Raw genomic sequence first — 21,171 nt, forward strand, 5'->3', positions numbered from 1 at the left:
TTTCACGTTAAACTCCACGTACGGCCTGCTGTGTAAACAAGTGCGTGCACGATCACACAACGTGTTAGCGGCGTGTCATTGCAAAATATGAAAATATCTCCTCTAATTTTAGCTGCGAGTGCATGCGTGTGTGTTTGCGCATGTGTAATATGATGTGCTGTGTACAAACATCCTTTTTGTGATGGCCTTGGGCGGCAGTCTGATGAAAACAAGTCCTGTCTCCTCTCTAATACCCAGCAGCCCACACTGATCAATAGCTCTCCCTTCGCCTCGCTCTCTCACACTGCGCACAGACCTGCTGCTTGCTTTTCCTCCCGTGGATCCTCCTGACCCAGGAGCCCTCCACAGCGCTTTAGCAAGTAAACAAGCCCACGAAGAGCCTGAGAAGAGTTCAGTTTTAAATAACGCACAGCCAGCCAGGCAGAACTGAATTTAAAGAAGTTCAGCTAATAAAAAAGTGGACCAAGGCCTGCAGCTAATATGAAGTGTTTTCATTTTCCCCACGGTGATGTCTTCAGATGTTATTCTTTTATCTCTAAACCACTACAAAACTCAGAGATTCAATTTACCATAAACTCAAGTTTTCACACTTTTTATTTGCTTGGTTAAATCACAATAATCATTTCCTGCTACCAAGACTGCTGCAGATTAATTTTTTAAATCTGTTTTCATTAACCGTCTCCCTGTCTCCTGATCTCTTTCTATGAATTTACAACAGAAATAAACCTCTCAACTTCAAGAGGGTTTTTACACCTATAGGCCATTTGCTTGAGTCCAAATCAGTTGATGAGTTTCAAGTGAACTAAAAGGCGTCACTGCAAACCACGTGAAAACATTCTGTCTGCTTACTGGCCAGATGTGTACGAGGTCAGAGCAGGAAGAGCTTATACTGGAAGAAGGTGCTGTGTTCTGGACTATTGAACAATATGGAAGATGTACTGCAGACATTCTCTGCTACATCCCAGAATGCAAAGCATACCTGGCTGCAGGAAGGTGTTAAGCCCAAACATGTGTACACCTAGTAGTTGGTTTCCGTCACATTCACCCATAAAGTAACCCTTCTGGGGTTCGTCTGGACCCAGACTGCAAAAACCTCCTCTCAGCTGTCACTCTCTACACCCGAGTGCGACTACAGTGTTCACATCTGCATAAACCAACTGCACCATGGTGCACAACAGGAACACTTGAAGTGCTCTTTTTCCTTTTGACTGATTTTTTAAGTTGTTTTGTGTAGAAAAGTGAGAATTTCCTGGTGCCCAAGGTGACCCACTGTGGGTCAAACAAAACAAGTTAATGATTAAAAAGCAGGGACTGGCACATGTGGGATTTGTGGAGCTCCTGCTGCTGCTCCGTTCTGGTCCTGTGCCGGTGTTTTTGCCCTCTCCGTTCCTCGCAATCCTTCCATTTGTGTTATCATCATTTGCTTTTCGCGTGCACGATATCTCATATACTTGTGAGCTCGTGCAGGCACCCCTTTTAACCACTGATACGGACTTGGACATATTTAAAGTGACCAAACTGTTGATTAATTATTCAGTATAATGAATCGTGGTCTTTGCAGCAGCCCGAAGTATCATCTTGAAATTAATAAATCAAAGCAAAACAGATGAAATGAATGTAAAATGCACACTGGTTCATGTTTTCTTGATGATTGTTGCCCTTGAACAGAAGTCAAACATTTGAATAAAAATAACCCTCTTCTATAAAGAAAATAAAGGCCAGATGCACATCCAGTGACAGGGCGTTCAAAGGAAAGTCAGATTTACACAATAAATGTTAATGATAAACCAAAAACAAACAGACCACAAAGTACACAAACACTGCACTGCCTGCTATGGAACAAAGTTTTGCTGTATAGCTACTCTGACAATAAAGTCTTATCTCCCGAAGGCCAGATTTACATCAATGGTTTATTCATCAGAGGGTCACTATCATTAAAGTAAAGGCTTCAGATCATCAGCTAGCAGGTAATAATAGATCAGCACGCTTTTATTCTGACTGTATGGTGGCAGAGCATGACAAACTGGTCTTACATAGTCCTGATACTCCCAAAATGTTCTTTCACTCAACCTCAATCTTTCCATCAGGCTGCAGATTAATAAATGCTATCTACCTGCTATCTTGCTAGCAAATACAGAGGCTAGCATCATGTGAACTTTAAGTGCTGCCAATGATCCTGATGACCCTTTTGATGGATTCTCTAAGGGCGTTTTCACACCTACAGTTAATTTACTGTGGTCCGAATCAGAAAAGAAAAAACTCCAAGTGAGCAAAAACACATCACTACAAACCTCGTGATTTCGGACAGTTAGTTAGCTCATTGGTCGGAAGTACAACAATAGCAAAAACAGGAAGAAAGCAGTGTGGCCTGGTGGATAACGCAGAGAATTCGCATTAATTTTACAGCCAGTTGCAAACCCATAGTGACCGTGCATGTACATTTATGTACTCAGGACTTTTTTATTACCTCAGAAGTTAGCATGCTAGCTTCTATGCAAAGACGATATACCAAGTTCTCACTGAGAGATTTCTAAAATCTGCTAATACTTTAGACTTGAATAAAAGACAGAAAACTGAACAGCAGCAACTTTGGAGGGTTTTTGAGGTTGGGCTAGGTGCCATTTAATTGTGTGGTACTTGGTGGCTAGCTACAGAGCTAGTTAGGATAATATAAACACATTAGCACAGGGGTAGGGAATGTTAGTCCTCGAGAGCTGGTGTCCTGCAGGTTTTAGATCTCACCCTGGGTCACCACACCTGACTCAAATGATTAGGTCATAACCAGGCTTCTGGAGAACTTCAAGAGATGTTGAGGAGCTAATTTAGCCATTTAAATCAGCTGTGTTGGATCAAGGACACATCTAAAAGCTGCAGGACACCGGCTCTCGAGGCCTGTAGTTCCTTACCCCTGCATTTAGCAGAATGAAGATGGAGGATGAACATTAAATTTGTTCCCCTCAGTAAAAGTCAATTTGAAGGTCCCTGACAGCCAGCCACAAATTAAATCACATGGCAGGAAAAAGACGCCAAAAACTGAGCCAACTTCAATCAAAAGAACGGTCGAGATGATCCATCCACAACATGAGGTTAGTCATCAATATGCTACTGCGTGGTCTGGATGACTCACTATGAAAAATTCCAGATCCTAAGCTTCGTATATCCACTCAAAATCTTGATTCACATCGCGAGCCGGGCTGTAGTTACATGGTGGGGTTTAAAACCATGACCTTAAAGATGTGCTGCGCATGAACAGGTAAAGTTGAAAAACAGAAAGGCAGAGAAAAACCACCGATTATTTTTAGAGTCTTGTTTATATTAAATAAAACACGATAAAAGCCTCAAGTAACGCAGTAGGAGCCTGGACACAGAAGCACGGTTGACACCTCATCACTTAACAAGTAGGCGGTACCCTGCCACGTCCCAGAATGCAAAGGTGTTTAAATTATACTTGTACGCCTCAGTCCACAGCTTAGTGCAACTCCCGTGTTCACACCTGCACATATAAACCACACAGAGGGGGAAGAAAGAACCTGAATTCGATTTAAACGGACTGAACTTCAAAGGTGTGAAAACACCCAAAGAAAGTGAAAATTTTCACTGAACCTACACAGACTAAATTCCACTGTTGACTATAACATGACTAACACAATTCTAAGAAACCTAAATCAATGTTTTTTTTAAATGTACTGATTTCACAATCGGTGGATGTCGGATATGCAGGTCGTCTATGACTCAGCAGCCCTACATTCACTGCCTCGTACAGTACGCTGAAGGCTTCTCATGTTGGTTTAAGCCTTTTCCCCTTCTTATTCTGGTCATTTTAGTGCTGCACCTCTTTGTTCTGTTATCTTATTGGCCTTTTAGTGATTTCTCTGCTCGTACACTTCAACACGTCCACGTAAAAGAGACACATTACCTGTGCCAGCTATTTTCTACACTGTAATGTAAACACCAGCACTGAGTTGTTCTCATGTTTGTGTCCTGATCCTGCAGCACAAAGCAAACTAGACCTGGGGCGAATGGTATTTGCATGCACTTTAAATGTCTGGGTTTGTGTAATAAGCTGCCAGTGGGTGGAGTCAGCCACTAAAGGCAAGCAAATGGGCTAATACAAACCACTGAGTGTAAATCACCAGCCAAGGCGTGGTGACTCGATCCTGCCTTACTCCACTAGTCTCCACGCTAATTTTTAGGGACATAATTTTACTCAACAAAGAAAATACTTTGAAAAGTTAAATGAGCTTTTAGGGGTGGAGCTCACACACCTGAACATTTTGCACCTTGCTGCAATCAATGGCTTTCTTTATCAACAAATCTGTGGAATAATTTGGACAAAACTGCAAGTTGAAGGAATCTTGAAAGTGACTTAAGAGTCAACAACAACAAATCACCAAATGGTTCTGAGAAACATTTTTGGTTGTCTAGGGGGAAGAAAAATCCCTTGCTTTCCTTTATTTGTGACTTTCATGATGGTTTTATGGTCTCACTTGTGAGGTTTGGTCATATTGAATCATTTATAGTCACTTTTAAAGTAAGAAAATGCTCATCGGAAAGCTACTTGTCAGTCACACGCCATTAACCAATGAGCGTGCAGTGCTGATGAGTTTCACATTCAGACCCGTCCAGTTGTCGCCAAGATGGCGACAAGATGGCGACAACTGGAGGCTTTCCAAGGAAACTTCCATAACCACTGGATGATGTCACAGCGGGCCCCATCCATCTTTTATACTCTCTATAATAATCTAAACGCCATCACTGACATAACAGCTGTACACGAGGTCACAGACCCAGAAACAAAGTCTCCATTGACCCTGGGTTCACTGAGCCAGCGTGTTAGATGTGCAAACACAGCCCAAGGCCATGTACATGAGTGAGTGTGTGTGTGTGTGTGTGGGCACCACATCGACACCACTCCTCTTGCAACCTCCTCCTGCTCCTCTACCTGTCTGCTCCAACTCAACAAAGCTCAATAACAACAGTTTTCAACACTCTCATTCAGTTCACCTGAACATGACCAAAGGGCTCAGGGTGTTATGGAAATTTTTAGCCTGTCTTACATCCACCGACGCATGCTTTAAATTTGAATTACAAACACTGTAGTTAAACTTCTTACACCCACATGCCAGGAAAAGACAGAGAAGAATAATAACTATTTTTATTATTATAATTATTATAAAGGTTTTTCATAAATGGTAAGGGCTACATTGGGAAAATAGCTTATAAAAAAAATTATGACATACCTATATTTCCATTAGTTGTTTTAGCGCAGTAGGTTAAAGAGTCCTACGTGCAGCAGGTGCACTCACACCTCCACTGTCACTGTAAAAAATGCCTCAAATTGTAGCTATGCTAATCAAAATACTCTAAAACCATGTGTGTGTTTTAAACATTAAAGTTTGTTTTGCTGTGGCACAGCACGACTGTAACACACTTACATTTTATTTTATCTGTGCCTGTGTTCTGTCTGCTGTGGACACTTGCGCCATATGGCTGACATCACAGCACCGGTCCACCTGTTGACGGTGAACAACCGTCAAACAGCACTTTAATAACATCTCAGCAACACTTTTCAAATTCAGCTTTTTCAAACTCACTGTAAGCAGCAAACGAAGATTAGCAATAAAACTAACACTGTTTCAACCTACCTGTCTTGGTGAGCGAAGGTGTGGCACTTTGCCCCAGGTAATCAAAAATGCACGGATGTCATTTATCTAGCTTCTCTTCCGGTCCTTTTTTTTTTTTAAAGTCACTGAGTTAAAGTTAAAAACTCAGGTAAGAAAATTAAGAGTCCGGACGACATGGTGAGCCACAGCTGCTTTCCTTAGTTTGGTTTGTTGTGTTGAGTCGCTGAAGAGTTTCCCCCTCGGTGACTCCTCAGTCCCATGTCTCCGGTGCGGGCAGGAGCGCGCTGATGGGAGTTACTCCGGGAAACTAGTGGACCAAAGCGGAGCTACTTCCTGTTACACCCTTCACAGTAAAAGCTACAAAGCACCCTTCTTCTTTGCTAACTTGATTTTAATTTTATTTAACTTATTATAATAAAAAGACATAAAAGAGCTGCAACTATCTGCATATATAATGTTGAGTGATTGTATCCCACCTCATTAATTTACGTCCAGCTTCTTATAGCGTCTTTTTTTTAAAAAAAAAAAAAAAACCTTTTTATCAGCTTTATTTTTATAGTTAATTCGGCTTCTTATATTTTGAAGTTTTTACCTTAGAGAGGTGTATATTGTATTTTATTTTATTGAGGTGTTAAATCTTGTAAAACCTATTTTCTTATTGGTAATTTTAGAATATTTGTCATAATTGATGGATTACAAGAAAATGACATGAGATTTCCTAACATTTCGATTTAAAAAATGTATTGTTATATTTTTTTTAATATATCTATAAATTGGCATAGTGATTTCTTTCAGTGTCTTTTTTTAGCATTAATTTCCCTCCCTTGTTTTTGATTTAAATATCTATTTGCATGCCTGCCTTTGCATTTTTTACACACTCTGACGTCAGTTTTTAAACATGCCCATAAAAGCAGTATTTGACCCCTGAAACAGTGTATCAAGATCAAAACTTTTAAAATTAGAACACATAAATAAATTTTAGTAATGATATATACACTATATACATGTATAATGTTTTGTGGATTGCGAATCTGTTGCCAAATAACATATTTTCAAAATTGGAAATACATTTTCTTCTATTTTCCTTCTTCTTAATCCTCTCTTTCTTATCATTACAAGAATTATTTGCTTTAAGAGATCACAATCATGAACATATTGTAGTGATGAAGGCTATGCACTTCTGTTAAAAAGCACAGCATCACTGTAATTCAGATTAGTACCAGATAAAAGTCACCTCTAACAGGCATATTGATATCTGGCACAGTGGCTTAAGTTTGTATGAAGCTTTAATGAAGTGGGTCTAATCCGTGGGTGAAGGAATTAAAACTGAGTGGAATGAACGTCATTTACGTTTAATGTGACTTCCTGTCTTGACCACCTAACCCACGTCCAGCTTGACAAGCCACCACCTGACCACAGTTGATCATCTGACTTGGAAGTGATTAGAGTTGAGACTCCCTCTCCCCTTAAAGCAGCCTGGCATCCATCCAGAAAAGAAAGAAAAAGGAAGAAGTGCACTTCCTGGATGAGTTTGGCTTAAAAGTAACTCTCACATTACTTATTATTGTGCAAATGAATGAAATCTTAACTTTTTTTAGAGGAAATCTCAGGAAAATAACAACAAGAATGTATATGTGTGTTGGTCTGGATCCTTAAGCGACACTCTTATTAAATATTGATTTATTAGCAGGATGGACGAGCAACTTTTTACGGGACAAATTACTTTCCTAATAATGACACGCAACTAAAAAAAAAAGTTTGAGTGTTTACAGATGCACAGAGTAAGTTCATCCTTGAAGGGATCAAAAAAAATTTTTTTTAAACTTCATTGGAGCTGTGTTACAAAAGACAGTAATGTAATAACAGGAAGAAAGTGTCTTTTGGGTGTTCTCCTTTAATTGTGGAACAAGGCTTAAGTGGCATCAGTCTAGCGTGTGTGTGTGTGTGTGTGTGTGTGTGTGTGTGTGTGTGTGTGTTTTTGGAAAAGAAAAACTTAAACTACAGTGGAGGCATTTTTCCACTCTGGCAGCTTTTGACAGGATGACATCTAACATTCCGGTAAAGAGACAAAACATGACAACAATGTTACGCATTGGATGCAAAGTAGTCCCCTCCTAGACATGTTCAAAGATACAGCCTGTGGTGCCGCATAAATACTTTCAGTCTGTTTTCACTCCACTGCTTCCTTCTTGTTTTCTATGTTTAACTTTCATTCTTGAGCAGAATGAAGGTTTCATGCAGGCAAACACGTAGCAATAAGTCAGTGCTTTTAGGCATCTACACATGGTCAAGATGACGTGCTGAAGTTTAAACCGAGCATCACAATGAGTGATTTAAGTTGCTTTATTAGTGCAAGTGTTCCAAAAACTGGTGATCTTCTGGCATTTTCCCACCCAACCATCTCTGTTTATAGAGAATGAGGGGCGGTTCTCTGGGAGAAAATACCTTGTTGATGTCAGAGGTCAGAGCAGAACGGCCAGACTGCTTTGAGCTGATAGGAATGAGACGGTCGAATAACCACTCCTATGCAGAAGAGCATCTGTGAATGCACAATATGTTGAACTCTGAAGCTGATTGGTTACAAAAAGCAGAAGACCACATGCTGCTCCTGTTAGCTAGGGAGAGAAAACTTGAAGCTACAGTTTGCACAGATTCAGCAAAATTGGACAACAGAAGTTTAGAAAAATGTCGCCTGGTCTGTTGAGTCTCAATTTCTGCTGCAACATCCGGGTAGAGTAAAGATTTGGCAACATGAAAGCATGAATCCATTCTGACTTGTATCAATGGTTCAGGCTGCTCGTGGTGTAAGGGTGTAGCCATGTTGTGATGGCTGCTGCTAAGTCAAAAAAGTCAAACTGGTTTCTTAAACAGGACAAAGAGTTCTCTGTACTTAAGTAACCTCCACAGTCACCAGATCCAACAGAGCATGTTTGTGCTGGGCTCGCTGTTTGCAGACGGGAAGACTGGCATTACAGATGATGCTATCATGTCAACGTGGACCAAAATCCCTGAACGTTTCCAGCATCTTGTTGAATCTATGCCACAAAGAATGAAGGTAGTCCAGAAGGAAAAAGGTTCTAACCGACTACTACCAAGGTGCACCTAAGACATGTATTTCTCTCAACTTTCAAATACTTTACGTAACATTTAAATGCCTATATTCTTACAGCAAGATTTTGTTTTAACCTAAAAAAATACTTATATTTCATTGCGTTTTGTTTCAACTCTATAGCAGCTAAGAAAATAGCTCATGCCACGCTTTTGAAACTGTTCCACCACCTTTAGTATCTGTGTAAAAAGCTACTAAATGTGGTCCGATGTTTTTCTCCCCTGCTGTTTCCAAGGTCAAGGATTCAGCTTTGGGCTTTCTAAAGGCAAACATTCATGGTTTCAGAAACCCCGACTTTGTGGTCTTGACCTTTTCTCCTGCCAAAACAACAACACTTATTAAAGCTTAGTCACTTCTGCAGTTTCAGAAAGCTTTGATCCCATGTCACACTGTTGAATATCCTCATTGTCGGGCGTGACGTGTCAGTCTGCAGAAACGTACATGGACTTTGACATGAACTGAGTCACGGCTAGACCAGTGTTTGCCTCCTAAATTTTGTCACTGATCCGATCGATATAAAGCAAGAAAACAGAAGAAAAATAAGAACAATTAGTAAATGAAGGTCGCTGTCCACCCCATATAATGTCTGACTTTCTCTTCTGTGATCACATCAACTCTCCCCTAAATGCTGCAGCGCACGGCAGACACTGTAATCTCTTTAACCTGTCACGAGCAAACAGCTCCTCGAACATCTCCCATTTCCAGCTGTTCACCTGGAATGGAAACAGAGGTGCAGACTCGGACAGGAGCGCCTTCCTCACACGTCTCTGCTCCCGGCGTGCTTCAGAGGAACTAGGTCAGGGCTTGTTGGTAGTTGTAACTGAGGTTTGGCGCTTCTGCAACGGGCTGATGAGAGGAGAGAATACGAGATAATGAGAGATGAGCGGTCGCGCTCCATTTATGGGATTCATCGTAACTCTCCTCGCAGATACAATATTTGCCCGCAACTGGCACAAGATTGATGTGATCTCCCTGTGCAAACACCCCGTATTTGGCGAAAAGCTTTTAGTTAGGCAAATACAAAGCGTCTTACAACCATAGGATTCAGGGTTTTTTTCTCTCTTTTCTTTTTAAGCAGAGTTTGTTTAAATTTCAGGTGCCCGTGGGGTTAAAGTGTTTAGTTGTGGCTGGTTTATCTGGTGTGCCACAGTGTACTTGTAGGGAGGGGGAGAGAGGAAGATATGGGTGAGTCACAGGCTTTCCCATCACAGGAAATACAGGTCACACTTGAAAAAATACAAGGATGACAAAAAGGACGGCTCAATGCTGCTGACAGTGAAGTGGCTATTTATAGGGCTGGGTAAATAAAAGGTAATGACAAACTGTACCTATTGTAGGACAAACATGCATGCACGCGCACACATCGGTGCACCATGTGACCTGCAGAGACCTCCCATTGAACAAACAAAGTGGTGTAATTACAGGCCTGTGTGGCTCTGCAGGTGGAATGTGCTAGCGATAGTCAAGCCCTTGTTGTCCTAATGACTGGAAGCAGCCCCAACAGCCAACAGACATGAGCTCACCGTCATTACAATAGGAGGCGTGGCCAAGCCTGTGACTGCTGTGGACCTGATGTTGCTGTGGAGACAGGACACACACACACACGGTCACACACACGAATCTGCTTAGAGTTAGACCACTGGGAAATTAAAATGGTAGCCCAAAGCAACAGGATTTTATTGGCTAATCACGGGTTGATCCTGGATGTGTTTACGGTGCAGGTTTGTGTGTCTCGGCGAGCGTGTGCAAGTGCAGGGCAGCGTACAGGTGCACCGCACACGCATCGCCTAATTACAATGACAACGTCAGCCGGCGTCGGAGAGATATTCGCCACGCTTGTCTGGCATTGGGCATCTTGTGCAGAAGAGCAATTACTGACCAATCAAATGATTTTACAGCTCGGTTCAGTGTGTGTGTGTGTTTAAGGCTGTCAGCTCTGTCAATGTTTTCTGGCTCTCCGGGGCGGAAAAAAACAAACCTTCACGAATTTTCTGTTTCACAGCATGCTCTGCAACTTCATTTACACCTACCGGCACTTCAGGAATGAGCTGAGCAGAGAATCTCTCGACACACAAGAAGAACGCTTTCATTTCTAAAAGAAGACACTCGATGACAATGTGGTCCAGCAACCTCTAGTTGCAGAAAGCAAAAACGAAAGAAAAGGCCAGAGGCGGTGGCAGCGTGGAGGCAAAAAGTGAACCATTTTATTACATTAAAATTTTCATACAAACAATGCATACACACTAGGTTCATATTGCTTCAGACATAAGTTTCTTTTTCTCTTTGAATTTCCAGTTAAACAACTCTGTAACAAAATGTAAGTACAACATTTATGAAAATATAAATCTCTAAACAGGTAAGTCAGTCCTGACGATAAGAATACATAGAAACATTCATTACCAGTATGTCAACTATGAGTTGCAAACATGTAAGTTATTAAAAGTCATTCAAGTTACTTAACATACAATAATTTTTACTGGCTTCCATATGGACACATTCAAATATACTCTTAAACTGGCATTCCGATATATTTTATAAGAGGACTCTTTTTTTTTTAAACTTCTTTAGCAAAGATAGCAAGTTTTTCTCTATCATAAACATAATCACAGTCGAACACTGAAACGATTTGGTAACAATATAATTACAGTACAAGCCTCAGAAACAACTGTCGACAAAAGTAAATCACAAACTATAATCGGGACTTTGGCAAATTACTTGAAAGAATATCTTTTTTTAAAGTCTTGAGTCGGAGGGAAATAAAGTGTTTTAAAGCTTGGTGCTGCTACTTAGTTTGAAATTATCCAAGGGCCTTTATCTTAACTCTTCAAAACTGGTAAACATAGAATAAGATGGAATAGCCCTTTAAAAAGTATATGTCAAAGTGAAAGTGTGTGTTTTTTGTTTCTGTCATGCCTCGGTAAAGTTTGGACTCGCCACAGCTCAACACTGCTTGAGACAAATTCAATTACAGTCATGCTTTGAAAAGAGAAAAAAAGAAAAGCCACCCATGGCACCTGCAAGGTACGAGCTCAAAGATGTTCCAATATTCCTTCAGACTGTCAGCTGATCTCAACATGTCATAATGTTATCAGGGTCCGATTTATCGGGCAAGGGTCAAAAAGATCAGAGGGAGACACGAATGTTTAAAGATGGCCGTGCTTCCCACCTCTCCAAAGAGCTGCAGCAGAAGCTGGAAATACGCTACGTGGACGAAAGTACTGAGCCAGCAACACGCTACAGCTGCGGGAGCTGCTCAGCCATGCAAACCCATGCGACGAAGCTCCCAGCACACAGGTTTTGTGCCGACGTTAATGCCAGAGGAGGTTTGGAGCTCAATCAACAACCGTGCTTTTTATTGTTAGGTAGTCTGCCACTTCGTGCCTGTGCTGCTGGGGTTCCCAAACTCCTCATTCCCACCCACACTTAGAACTGATGGTGGAATATCTAGGAAGTTTTACAGATTTTTTGAAACAGTGGAATCCTACTACAGCACCACGCTCAAATTCAGTGAGCTCTTCAAGACTCAATCTTTCATAAATGTTTGTAAAGACAGACTGCTGAAAATTAAGAGCTGCTGTCCAATACTTGCGTGTGCTCTCTTAGGATGATCCAGAGCTGTTGCTCAAATTGGCACTCAAGACTGAGCCATAAAGTTGTGCAAACTTAGTAAAAGCAAAGTCACTAAACTTTGTAACTGCTGTTGCAGGTGATCACTGAAAATGGGCATAATTTGATGGATCAGCTGATTCTCTTCTGTCCATCCTATGTGCAAAATTCAATAAGTGGCTCCATAGTGTGGTACTTTACCCTTTTTTTAACAAGCGAAAGACCCCTAGTTTGATCCTGGGAGGAGACAGAAATGCCTCAGCGGTTGCCGGTATAAAAATCTGCCAAATCAAATATGTGGAACTACACGCTGGGACCCCGTTTGAATAAAGGAGTGGCTGAAAGTAGCCTTCAGTTAGGGTGTGCAATTGCATCTGCAAGATTCTTTGCAACCCACTATTGGCCAACTCTGTCTAATGCCACTGGTGCTCAGTCTGCTTTGTTAATAAGGTGTTGCTGCTCCCCTCCCAGCTTTCAACATATGGACGGGTTGGAAGGTCCGAGGCACCTTGGACCACATAAAAGTTACTGCAGACAGGATACAAATCCCATTTTGGCTGAAGTGGCCTCGACAGGATTAAAGTAATGGGTCTCACCCCACTGACTTAGATAAGGAGTTGGTCTTGTTAGCACTTGTTTTAAGGGCCCGGAGGTGTTAGCAAGATGGCTGCTGAGTGGTGAGATTTTCTTCTAGAATGACTTTAATAGAGCTCAGAAACAATTTAGAAATCACCTTCTGAAAAGTTGTGAAAAAAAACACAGCATGAAAACTAAAGTTGGTGAATGTGTAAGAAAAATGTAACGGTGTCAACGTGGCACGCAATTTGAAATAAAAGCAGGAAGTCCAACTTAAAAATGTACATTTAAAATGTAACTTCTGCTTTACATCTGTGCTGAAATATCCACCACATGATACATTTTCCCTCCACATTCAGAATCTTCAGTGTCTTGTCCAAAGTTTTTACACAGGGTAACAAACAATGTCAAGTACCGACCCATATTTAATACCACTGATTACCAAAGCTGTTCCACTATGACGTCAGCTGCTAAAACGACAGCATCGACATTTGTAATGATACCAGGCACATATGAAGAGACTAGCATTTCAAGTGAGCCCGCTGTAGCCTGCAAGTGTCCGAATAGCTTGTGTCTTTCTGTAGATAAATCTTAAGACAAACCTAGATCACTTTCAACAATTTATACGTCTCATATGAATAAATCTAATAATTTCTCACAAAAACCACTTATAAAGTGCTTCCACCTACAGCCTACACTTCTAAATATATTCACACGGCCGAGCTGTTTCAGAGAAACATTGGGCTAATCACTCTTTTCTTTAATACTGAAACACTTGAACAAACGCCACTAAGCCTAAAGCAAATACACTGGTTAAGGCGTGAATGTGCATGGTGCTATGCTACTTTTATGCTCAATAGTGGTGTTTCCCTTAAAAAAACGAACAGCAGACAAACTGATGGAACTGCAGGCAAATTCACATCCAATTTACGTAAACTGTTCCAAGAAATTTCTACAACTATCGTTACAGAGAGCAATGCCTTCCATCTCCCGCGTTGTTGACCAGTACACTGATCGCTCACATCTGGCGTCAATGCAAGTATTATGCAACGGTGCGTAGACTGTGTGTACAAATTCCCTGCATTTTCATAAATCTTGTAATCTGCACATAAAGAACATTTTAAATTCCAGGCACTCACTTTGATTGCATTAAGCACAACATAACTTTTTTGTTTAGTTTTTTTAAGGACAAATTGCAGCAGCCAAAAAGAGACATGTACATATGTTCATAGTTCTTCCATTTTGTACAGTACAGCCTGATATTAATACAAACATGAATATACTCTTTTACGAACAACAGTATGGCTTAATGTGCACAATATAAATAAAGATATGGTAGGATGATAGTGGCTGAGATCACTGGAATGGCTTTGTAAATGTTTGAACGAGACTTCTGAATCATAACTTTGTTCTTCAAATGCAAAAGGACACATAATGGCAAACTAATACTTCACACGATTTACTTGTGTTTTCTTTTGAAAAAACAGTATTTTCTAACAGTCTTAATGCGTAAAACAAAGTGTGTCGTAAGTTGGAAGTAATTCATACATAACTTGAGTGCAGCGATAAAAACCGGTCGGCCCATTAACTACCCATAGGGCTGACATCTGCAGCTGAATCACGTGGCTGTAAACAAGAATCAACTGCGACCCCAGAGATTCTAAGCTTTGTCGCCTGTCTCCGCCCTCCCACCTTAGCTCCTCCCACTCCTCTGTTCTCCACCTGTCACTGCAGCAGTTCAGTCTTTTTCGTAGGTGTTGTCGACTCACCTTCTCCAGAGTCGGACACGTTGATGGGGCTGTCCCTGGAAAAGACCTCTGTTGACTCTCTCCAAATGCAGTCGGCAACAGTCTTAAAGGAATGATTGCTGCATTTGGGACGGACCTTCTGGGAGGCATTGTTGACAATCTGGCGGCTGTTGGAGGTGGCTATCTTTATCTTGAGGGCAGCATCCACACGATCCACTACTGTGTACGTGCCAATGCTGCCGTCCTCAAAGCCGATGATGATGTTTAGTGCTCGCTGGGAGAGAGACAGGAAGGTGGGGGTCTTGTAAAGCGAGCATGTGCCAATGCTCTTGCCATCGGCAAGGCGCATCACGATCAGGTTGGACACAACGCCCGCGTCGTCGTCTTCGTCACAGTTCCGGAAACATATGTATACAAGGTAACGCCCATCTCTTGATAACTTCTGACGCCAAATTATACCGGCGGCATGAACAAGCCTGAGCTTCCCACTGTGAAGGTCCAAGACGTTAATATTCTCGTCACCTTTGGAGACAATCCCTAATTTTCCGTTGGGTGAGATTTGGAAGTCCTCTAGATTTTTGAGGAAATTGGCTGGCAACTGGACTCTCCTGCAAACGGACTCATCTGCAACGCTCCAGATGAAGACTGTCTCGGTGGACGTGATGAAGACTACACAGTCAGGGCAGTCGGGAATGAGTTTGAAGTTGACAATGGTAATGCCATCATCGCAGACAAACTTCTTTGATACGCTGCCTGACCACAGGCTGACAGCGAGAAGCTTGTTTTTTGACGTTCCCACAAGGAAAGTGTTCGCTGTGGTGATCAGTGCATTCTGGAGGGTAACTAAGATGTTGCAGACTTTGTGCCCCGTAGCAAGCCTCCACACTCTGGAGGCATTCTGCTCACAAAGGGACACCACAAACTGGTCATTGTGCGTAATTAACAATTGTGATATTCTCTGTCCATTGATGCGGAAGATGTTTTCTCCTGTGTTGGTTTGCCAGACATACTGACTGGACTTGTCATCCGAAGTCACCATGAGATCCCCTGAGGAGGTTAGGACACAGTTCTCTACTATGCCCTCGTGCTTAAAGACTGTCTCAATGAAGCCAGTGCTAAAGTTCCACTTGTGGACAGCTTCTGAGCCGTCCATGGTAAACACATAGTCCTCTCTGCCAGACAGCTGCAAGGTCTGGATCTTCTTCCCTGTTTTGTCAATGTTGGACATGGCGGTGATGATATCAATGTCCCAAACAGACAGAACTCCACTGCTGGCAACCGAAAGGAGCAAGTTGTGGTGGATTGATTTGATGAGTTTCACGATAGCCCCTGAGATCTCAATCAGGCTAGCCATGCACTGTCCACTGTCTCTCCTCCAGACAAAGATAGAGGAGGTATTTTCCATGGAGGCCACAATGCTTTGGCCATTCTTGGAGAGTACAGCGGCAACAAAGCGTTCACTACGTTTGGCTTTAAACTTTTCTACCATCTTCCATACTTTTGTGTCCAGCACCTCTATACTTCGAGCCTTGCAAATGAGAATGGAACGTTGGTCTTCTGCTAACTCAATGCCCACTACTTCGGTCTCATCCCCTCTACAATCATAATCCTCCATCAGCTTCGGGTTAGTGACCTCTTTGGTGTTCCACACGGACAAACTGCCTTCATTGTCAATCATCACCATTTGGCTGAGAGTGTCGAGTACAAGAATGGACTTGACAAACCCTCCAGAAAACTCAGACGTCACAGTGGCCAACTTGTCACCATTTCCAAGATGAAAGATGGAGACCGTGTTGAGGTACTGGCCACAGAAGGCATACATTCCATCTGGCGAGCACTGGACACAAGTCACCTCATACCAGCAGTGGAACTGGTACAAAGGCCAACCATAGAGGAGGTCAATGACGTTCACATCTTTACTAGCCTCAAGCCATGCCAAAGCATGATGGGTAGATAAAGTAAAACCGTTAATGAAAGCAACGCCACCAGTGATGCCAGCATGCTTGGAGCCCTTGATTTCAACCTCAGATAAAAGGCAGGACTTGTGATTATCATAGATGAGCAGTGTGTTTTTAGTTGTGGCCACAACCAGATACTTCTCATCAGAGGTTAACCTGATTCCCAGCACAACAGATCTGGCTGTGTCGATCTGCCGTAGAAGTTGCCTGCTCTCTACATCCCAGGTGCTGACAGATCCATCTTCCAGTGCTACGAGGACTATGTTTGGGGCTAGAGTGGGCAGGATCTCCACAATCTGCATGTAGCTGGAGCAAAGAGGAAGCCTCTCTGGACTGTAAGTAACATCCATAGAGGAGTGGAGAGGCACAATAGAGCAGTACTTTGGGCCATCTTTGTCACACTCCAGAAGGAGGTGTCTGAGTTTAGGCAGGGAGGTGACAACTGGCAGAAGTCTTTGCTGCAGCTCTGCAGACAGCGACGCCGGATTCTTCAGCACTTTTACTTTGATGCTACGGAGAGTTGTGGCTAAAAACTTCAGCTCTTTCTCTTGGGTGTAACTGTAAGCTAGGTCAATGTCTGTTAGAGCCTTTTCAAACTGGCCAATCTTGATCATTGTGTAGAGCCAGCTGAAGTTCATTATGACACCAAACATGAGGTCATCTGTACGCCCACTCCTGGTAAGGTGGTACACCAGCTCTGTCATTTTTCTGTGGTTGACAAAGAAAATGTCAGGCTCCAAAAGGTTGCACTGGAACACCCAAGGTTGTTCAGGAGTCTGTCTGTCATAGGAGTACTTATCAGAAGATGTCTTTTCATGGGACTGCTGATGGTGAGGGTTTTTGTGATGAGAAATGTTCAAGGAAGTGAAATGGTTGTTATCATAGGTAAAGATCTTCTTTCTGCCCCCTGACCATGCCCCTAGAAAATACTCAGCTAAGAGGCTATGCATCTGATGCACGTCCTCCTCATTGCTAAGGTACAGCTTCTGGGCAATAAGGTGCAGGTGCCTGTTGGCCCAGACCATCAAAGTGACGTTCCGTACCTGACGTTCCACCAGATACCCCTCAAGCTCCTCTCTGAGCTTCGCAATCAAGTCATAGGCGATTCTCAATGGGTTTTTGAGGTAAGTTGCCACAATGACATCACCAAGAACTATGTTATCAAGGGACAGGATATCTTCCAGCTCAACTTCAGTTAGCCCAGCCTTGGCCATGGTGATATACCCTAGTGCTCTGAAGACAAATCGTTGGCCTAACTTGTTTTCCACAGAGTAGAACAACTGCTCTATGCTTTCGTGCACCGTCGAACAGAGCGACTTATCGTCCACATCTTTATGTGACCTCCAGTGAACTACTTCCCTGTAGATGAGGTTAACAAACATTGGCAAAGTACACTTGGCAAGTGCCTCATTGACATAGATCTGCTGGCCTGAGGTGACCTTTCTCTTCACCCCCAGCAGTTGCTGCTTTAATGTCTGACTGCAGACTTTGCGGTCTCTCTGGATTAATTCAACGTAATACCCCTCATCATGGATGAGGTGGCGAAGCTTCTGCAGGATGCCGTGTTTATTGGGCAATGTTGACACCACAATGCGGACCGTCCGAGGGAGGTGTATGGGGAGCCACCACAGCTTGCGAGCTTCATCAGCTTCAGAGAGCTGCTCCAGGGCATCTAGGACAATGACCAAGGGCCTGTGGAATGACGGTTCCCCTAAGAGGTTGATCAGGAGTTCCTTCATCTCCTGAATCTTGTTAGGCAAAAAGTGAATCAGGCAGCGGTAGTTTAATGCAATCTGTTCACAGATGCTCTGGAGGAGGGTTCGTAGGTCTGTGGAGAGCTGGCTGGAGCCGATATAACGAACAATGACCACTGGGTCGCTTTCAGGGCCCATCTCTTTCTGCAGCCACGTGTAGGCCTGAAAAACAGCATTGAGAGATTATTACTATGGATAAATCCAACATGGAAACCATTTTTAATCATTTTCTAGTTACTGGACATGTGTAATGTGTAACACTCCGTTAAAATATTCTGTAAATGAGAACTACTCTAGTTTTGAAGCTATAGTGATCTTATAATTTCAGTCATGAATTCATTAAATGGCCCAGAAGAGATTTCATTTGACATTAAAAATGTTAACTGACATATTCAGGGCAACACGAAGACACTCCACATTTGACTTTCAGTGAGTTTGAGAGAGAGGGAGAGAAAAAGACAGACACACACAGACAGATTCGGTCTACTGCGTATTTAAAATGTTATGTTTTACATGTGTTTGCATCTCCATTCCTCATTCTGCGGGTAAGGAATGTGAGCAGACGCTGAATTTATAAAACTGTAAATATCAAAGACCAAACATATGTGTAGAAAAATCATTTAACATTTTTCCTCAAACAGTGTCTGGCACCTTTATTTAACTCAGCAGGCAGAAGATAACAGCCTTTATTCTCAGGCAGGTTTACATTAGAGCACGGCTTTTGTTTCTAAGACCTTCTGTTTGAATAGTATACTGTCAAATACAAAGTCTCAGTTTCCTGTGCTCAAAGATAAATATTTTTTAAAGTTACTGCATGACGCTAACTGTACTTCAGCACATTATAATGATAGACATCCTCACAACAGGCTGTCGTTGTGCACAATCGGTTTATTTTAGCAACGCTGCGTTCAAGGTGTCCAGGCTTTTATTACCAACATAGAAGTAAAAAAAAAAAAAAATGAATTTGAAGGACTTGAAATGCAATAAAACAGCAAACTCATAACACTGTAGAAAATGTTTAAAAGCTTTGCTTCTGCAAACCTGGAACACCAGGCTGGTGCTGGGTGTTTATATGGTAATGTAAAGAGCCTACAATAATACAGAGAAATTATAAATAATCACATAACTCCCTACGAGCAAGCACTTGTTGACAGGGAGAAGAAAAAACTCCCTTTTAACAGGAAGAAACTTCCAGCAGAACCAGGATCAAGGGGAGGTGACATTCTGCTGCAAATGGTATTAACTGTGCACGCTTCTCACTCACAGCTGTAATCACATGACTGACTTACATCAATGAAAGACGACAGTTAACAGTAACACAGAAGTTGTTCAGCAGAGCAAACAGTATGGCACACAAAATAAAGGATTTCTAACACTAGGAACTGCACATTTACAAACGTCAGTGAGCCAGGCAACACAGCAGTGTGTTAGCAGCTGTGAGGAGCTATGTTCACACAGATGCAGGATGAACAAAAGAGAGCAGCAGCACACACACACGCACATAGAGCACCTGGGCACCAGGTGAGACAATGACAATGTGTTTCTCAAGGCTAACAGGCGTTTTTCGTGATAGCAAAATAATCCGTTCTGTGAACTTATAAAAAAAAGAGTCCATTTCTTATTGTTTTGGCTGTGTAGATTTTTCCAAATGCAAACCTATATAAAGGGCGACGTCATTGTTATAGTCTTCGTTGGTGTTTGTTTCACATGTTACGTTTCAGTAAGAGAATAACAACCCTGTCCCAAATGAAAACGTGTCAGCAAATTCCTGAAGGGAGCATTTCTGAAACTATCAAAAAAAGAAAAAGAGGGAGTATCCAGGAGAGAAAATGAATCTATGTCATAACTTAATGTAACCAGAAACCTCTTTTAACCCTTCGCCATAACCTTCGACACTGCTCAGTCGTCCTGGCGTGCACTGACCCTGCGTGTAGTTACATGTCCCGGGAAGTGCATGTCAGGTTACGTGGAAGGTTACGGCGTAGGGTTAAAAGGGGTTTCCAGTTCCATGTCCAACTGGAATGAGTCTAAATCGGCTGTTACAGGTTTGAAACGTGACACTGAGGACGAGGTGCCTTCAGCCTGCATTCTTCTTAATGGTCACCAGGGGGCGAGAGCTGAAGAAGAAAGACTGTAAAGAAGTCTATGGGAAAGCGGCTAATCCAATCTTTGATTATCCAGGATATGCTCATTGGCTAACAAGGTGATTGATAAGTGATTAGCCAATGAGCACGCTGTTACACTGTCATATCCACGCCTGGCTTTTAAAATACCAATCAGACAGCGGGGAAAATGTTGATCTCGAGGCTTCAAAACAGGACTTCTGAAACCACTGAGCGTAGCTACATCCATCTTAATTACAACCAACTAATATAGCACATACATAAAATGCAACATAACCGCAACAGAAACACCACAGAACTATAAAACGCACATTTGTTTTGAAAGTGACTTGATTATAAATGTGCATAACTTTAATTAACCCGATCCTTAAGTACACTAAATGCCGACGATTATCACGAGCCGCAAACTCAGCAGCCTCTAAAGACTAATTTCTGCATAGCCAGTAATCTCTAACTGTGCCAAAGCAGCCATTCCACTCTTAGGAACCCATTACCTATTGCTGTGTATTACGCTATTAAAGTCTCCTTAACGGCTAGTTTAATTTATCATCCGATATATTTATCTTAATTCTGCATTTCTGTGTGGTTTGGGTGATGATATGAAAATCTGTTTTATTTCCTCGCACATTTGTTATCATCATAAAACACGACCGAGGCCTAAAGCTACTCTGAG

General features: G+C 42.1%; 2 protein-coding genes across 3 annotated transcripts in view; both read right to left on the reverse strand.

Moving 5' to 3' along the window:
* The window catches only part of LOC309704026 (uncharacterized protein), a 34,302-nt gene extending 28,381 nt beyond the window's left edge, over positions 1–5,921 (reverse strand). Inside the window, exons 1-2 of one of the 2 annotated variants that reach the window (XM_082528980.1) lie at positions 5,646–5,921; positions 5,436–5,513 (exon numbers count right to left, since the gene is read on the reverse strand). The gene's annotated coding sequence lies outside the window, so the exon portion shown is untranslated. The remainder of the gene's footprint in view (positions 1–5,435; positions 5,514–5,645) is intronic. The other variant, XM_082528979.1, reaches the window with a different exon arrangement.
* A 4,989-nt stretch (positions 5,922–10,910) lies between these two features.
* Positions 10,911–21,171, reverse strand: part of nwd2 (NACHT and WD repeat domain containing 2) — a 58,497-nt gene continuing 48,236 nt past the window's right edge. Inside the window, 2 exon segments of the mRNA XM_082525953.1 lie at positions 10,911–14,654; positions 14,656–18,537. Of these exon segments, the coding sequence (XP_082382079.1) occupies positions 14,418–14,654; positions 14,656–18,537 (4,119 nt within the window). The 3' untranslated portion in view covers positions 10,911–14,417.

The sequence above is a fragment of the Aulonocara stuartgranti genome, assembly GCF_965226115.1.
Source record: "Aulonocara stuartgranti genome assembly, chromosome: 3".
Lineage (NCBI taxonomy): Eukaryota > Metazoa > Chordata > Actinopteri > Cichliformes > Cichlidae > Aulonocara > Aulonocara stuartgranti.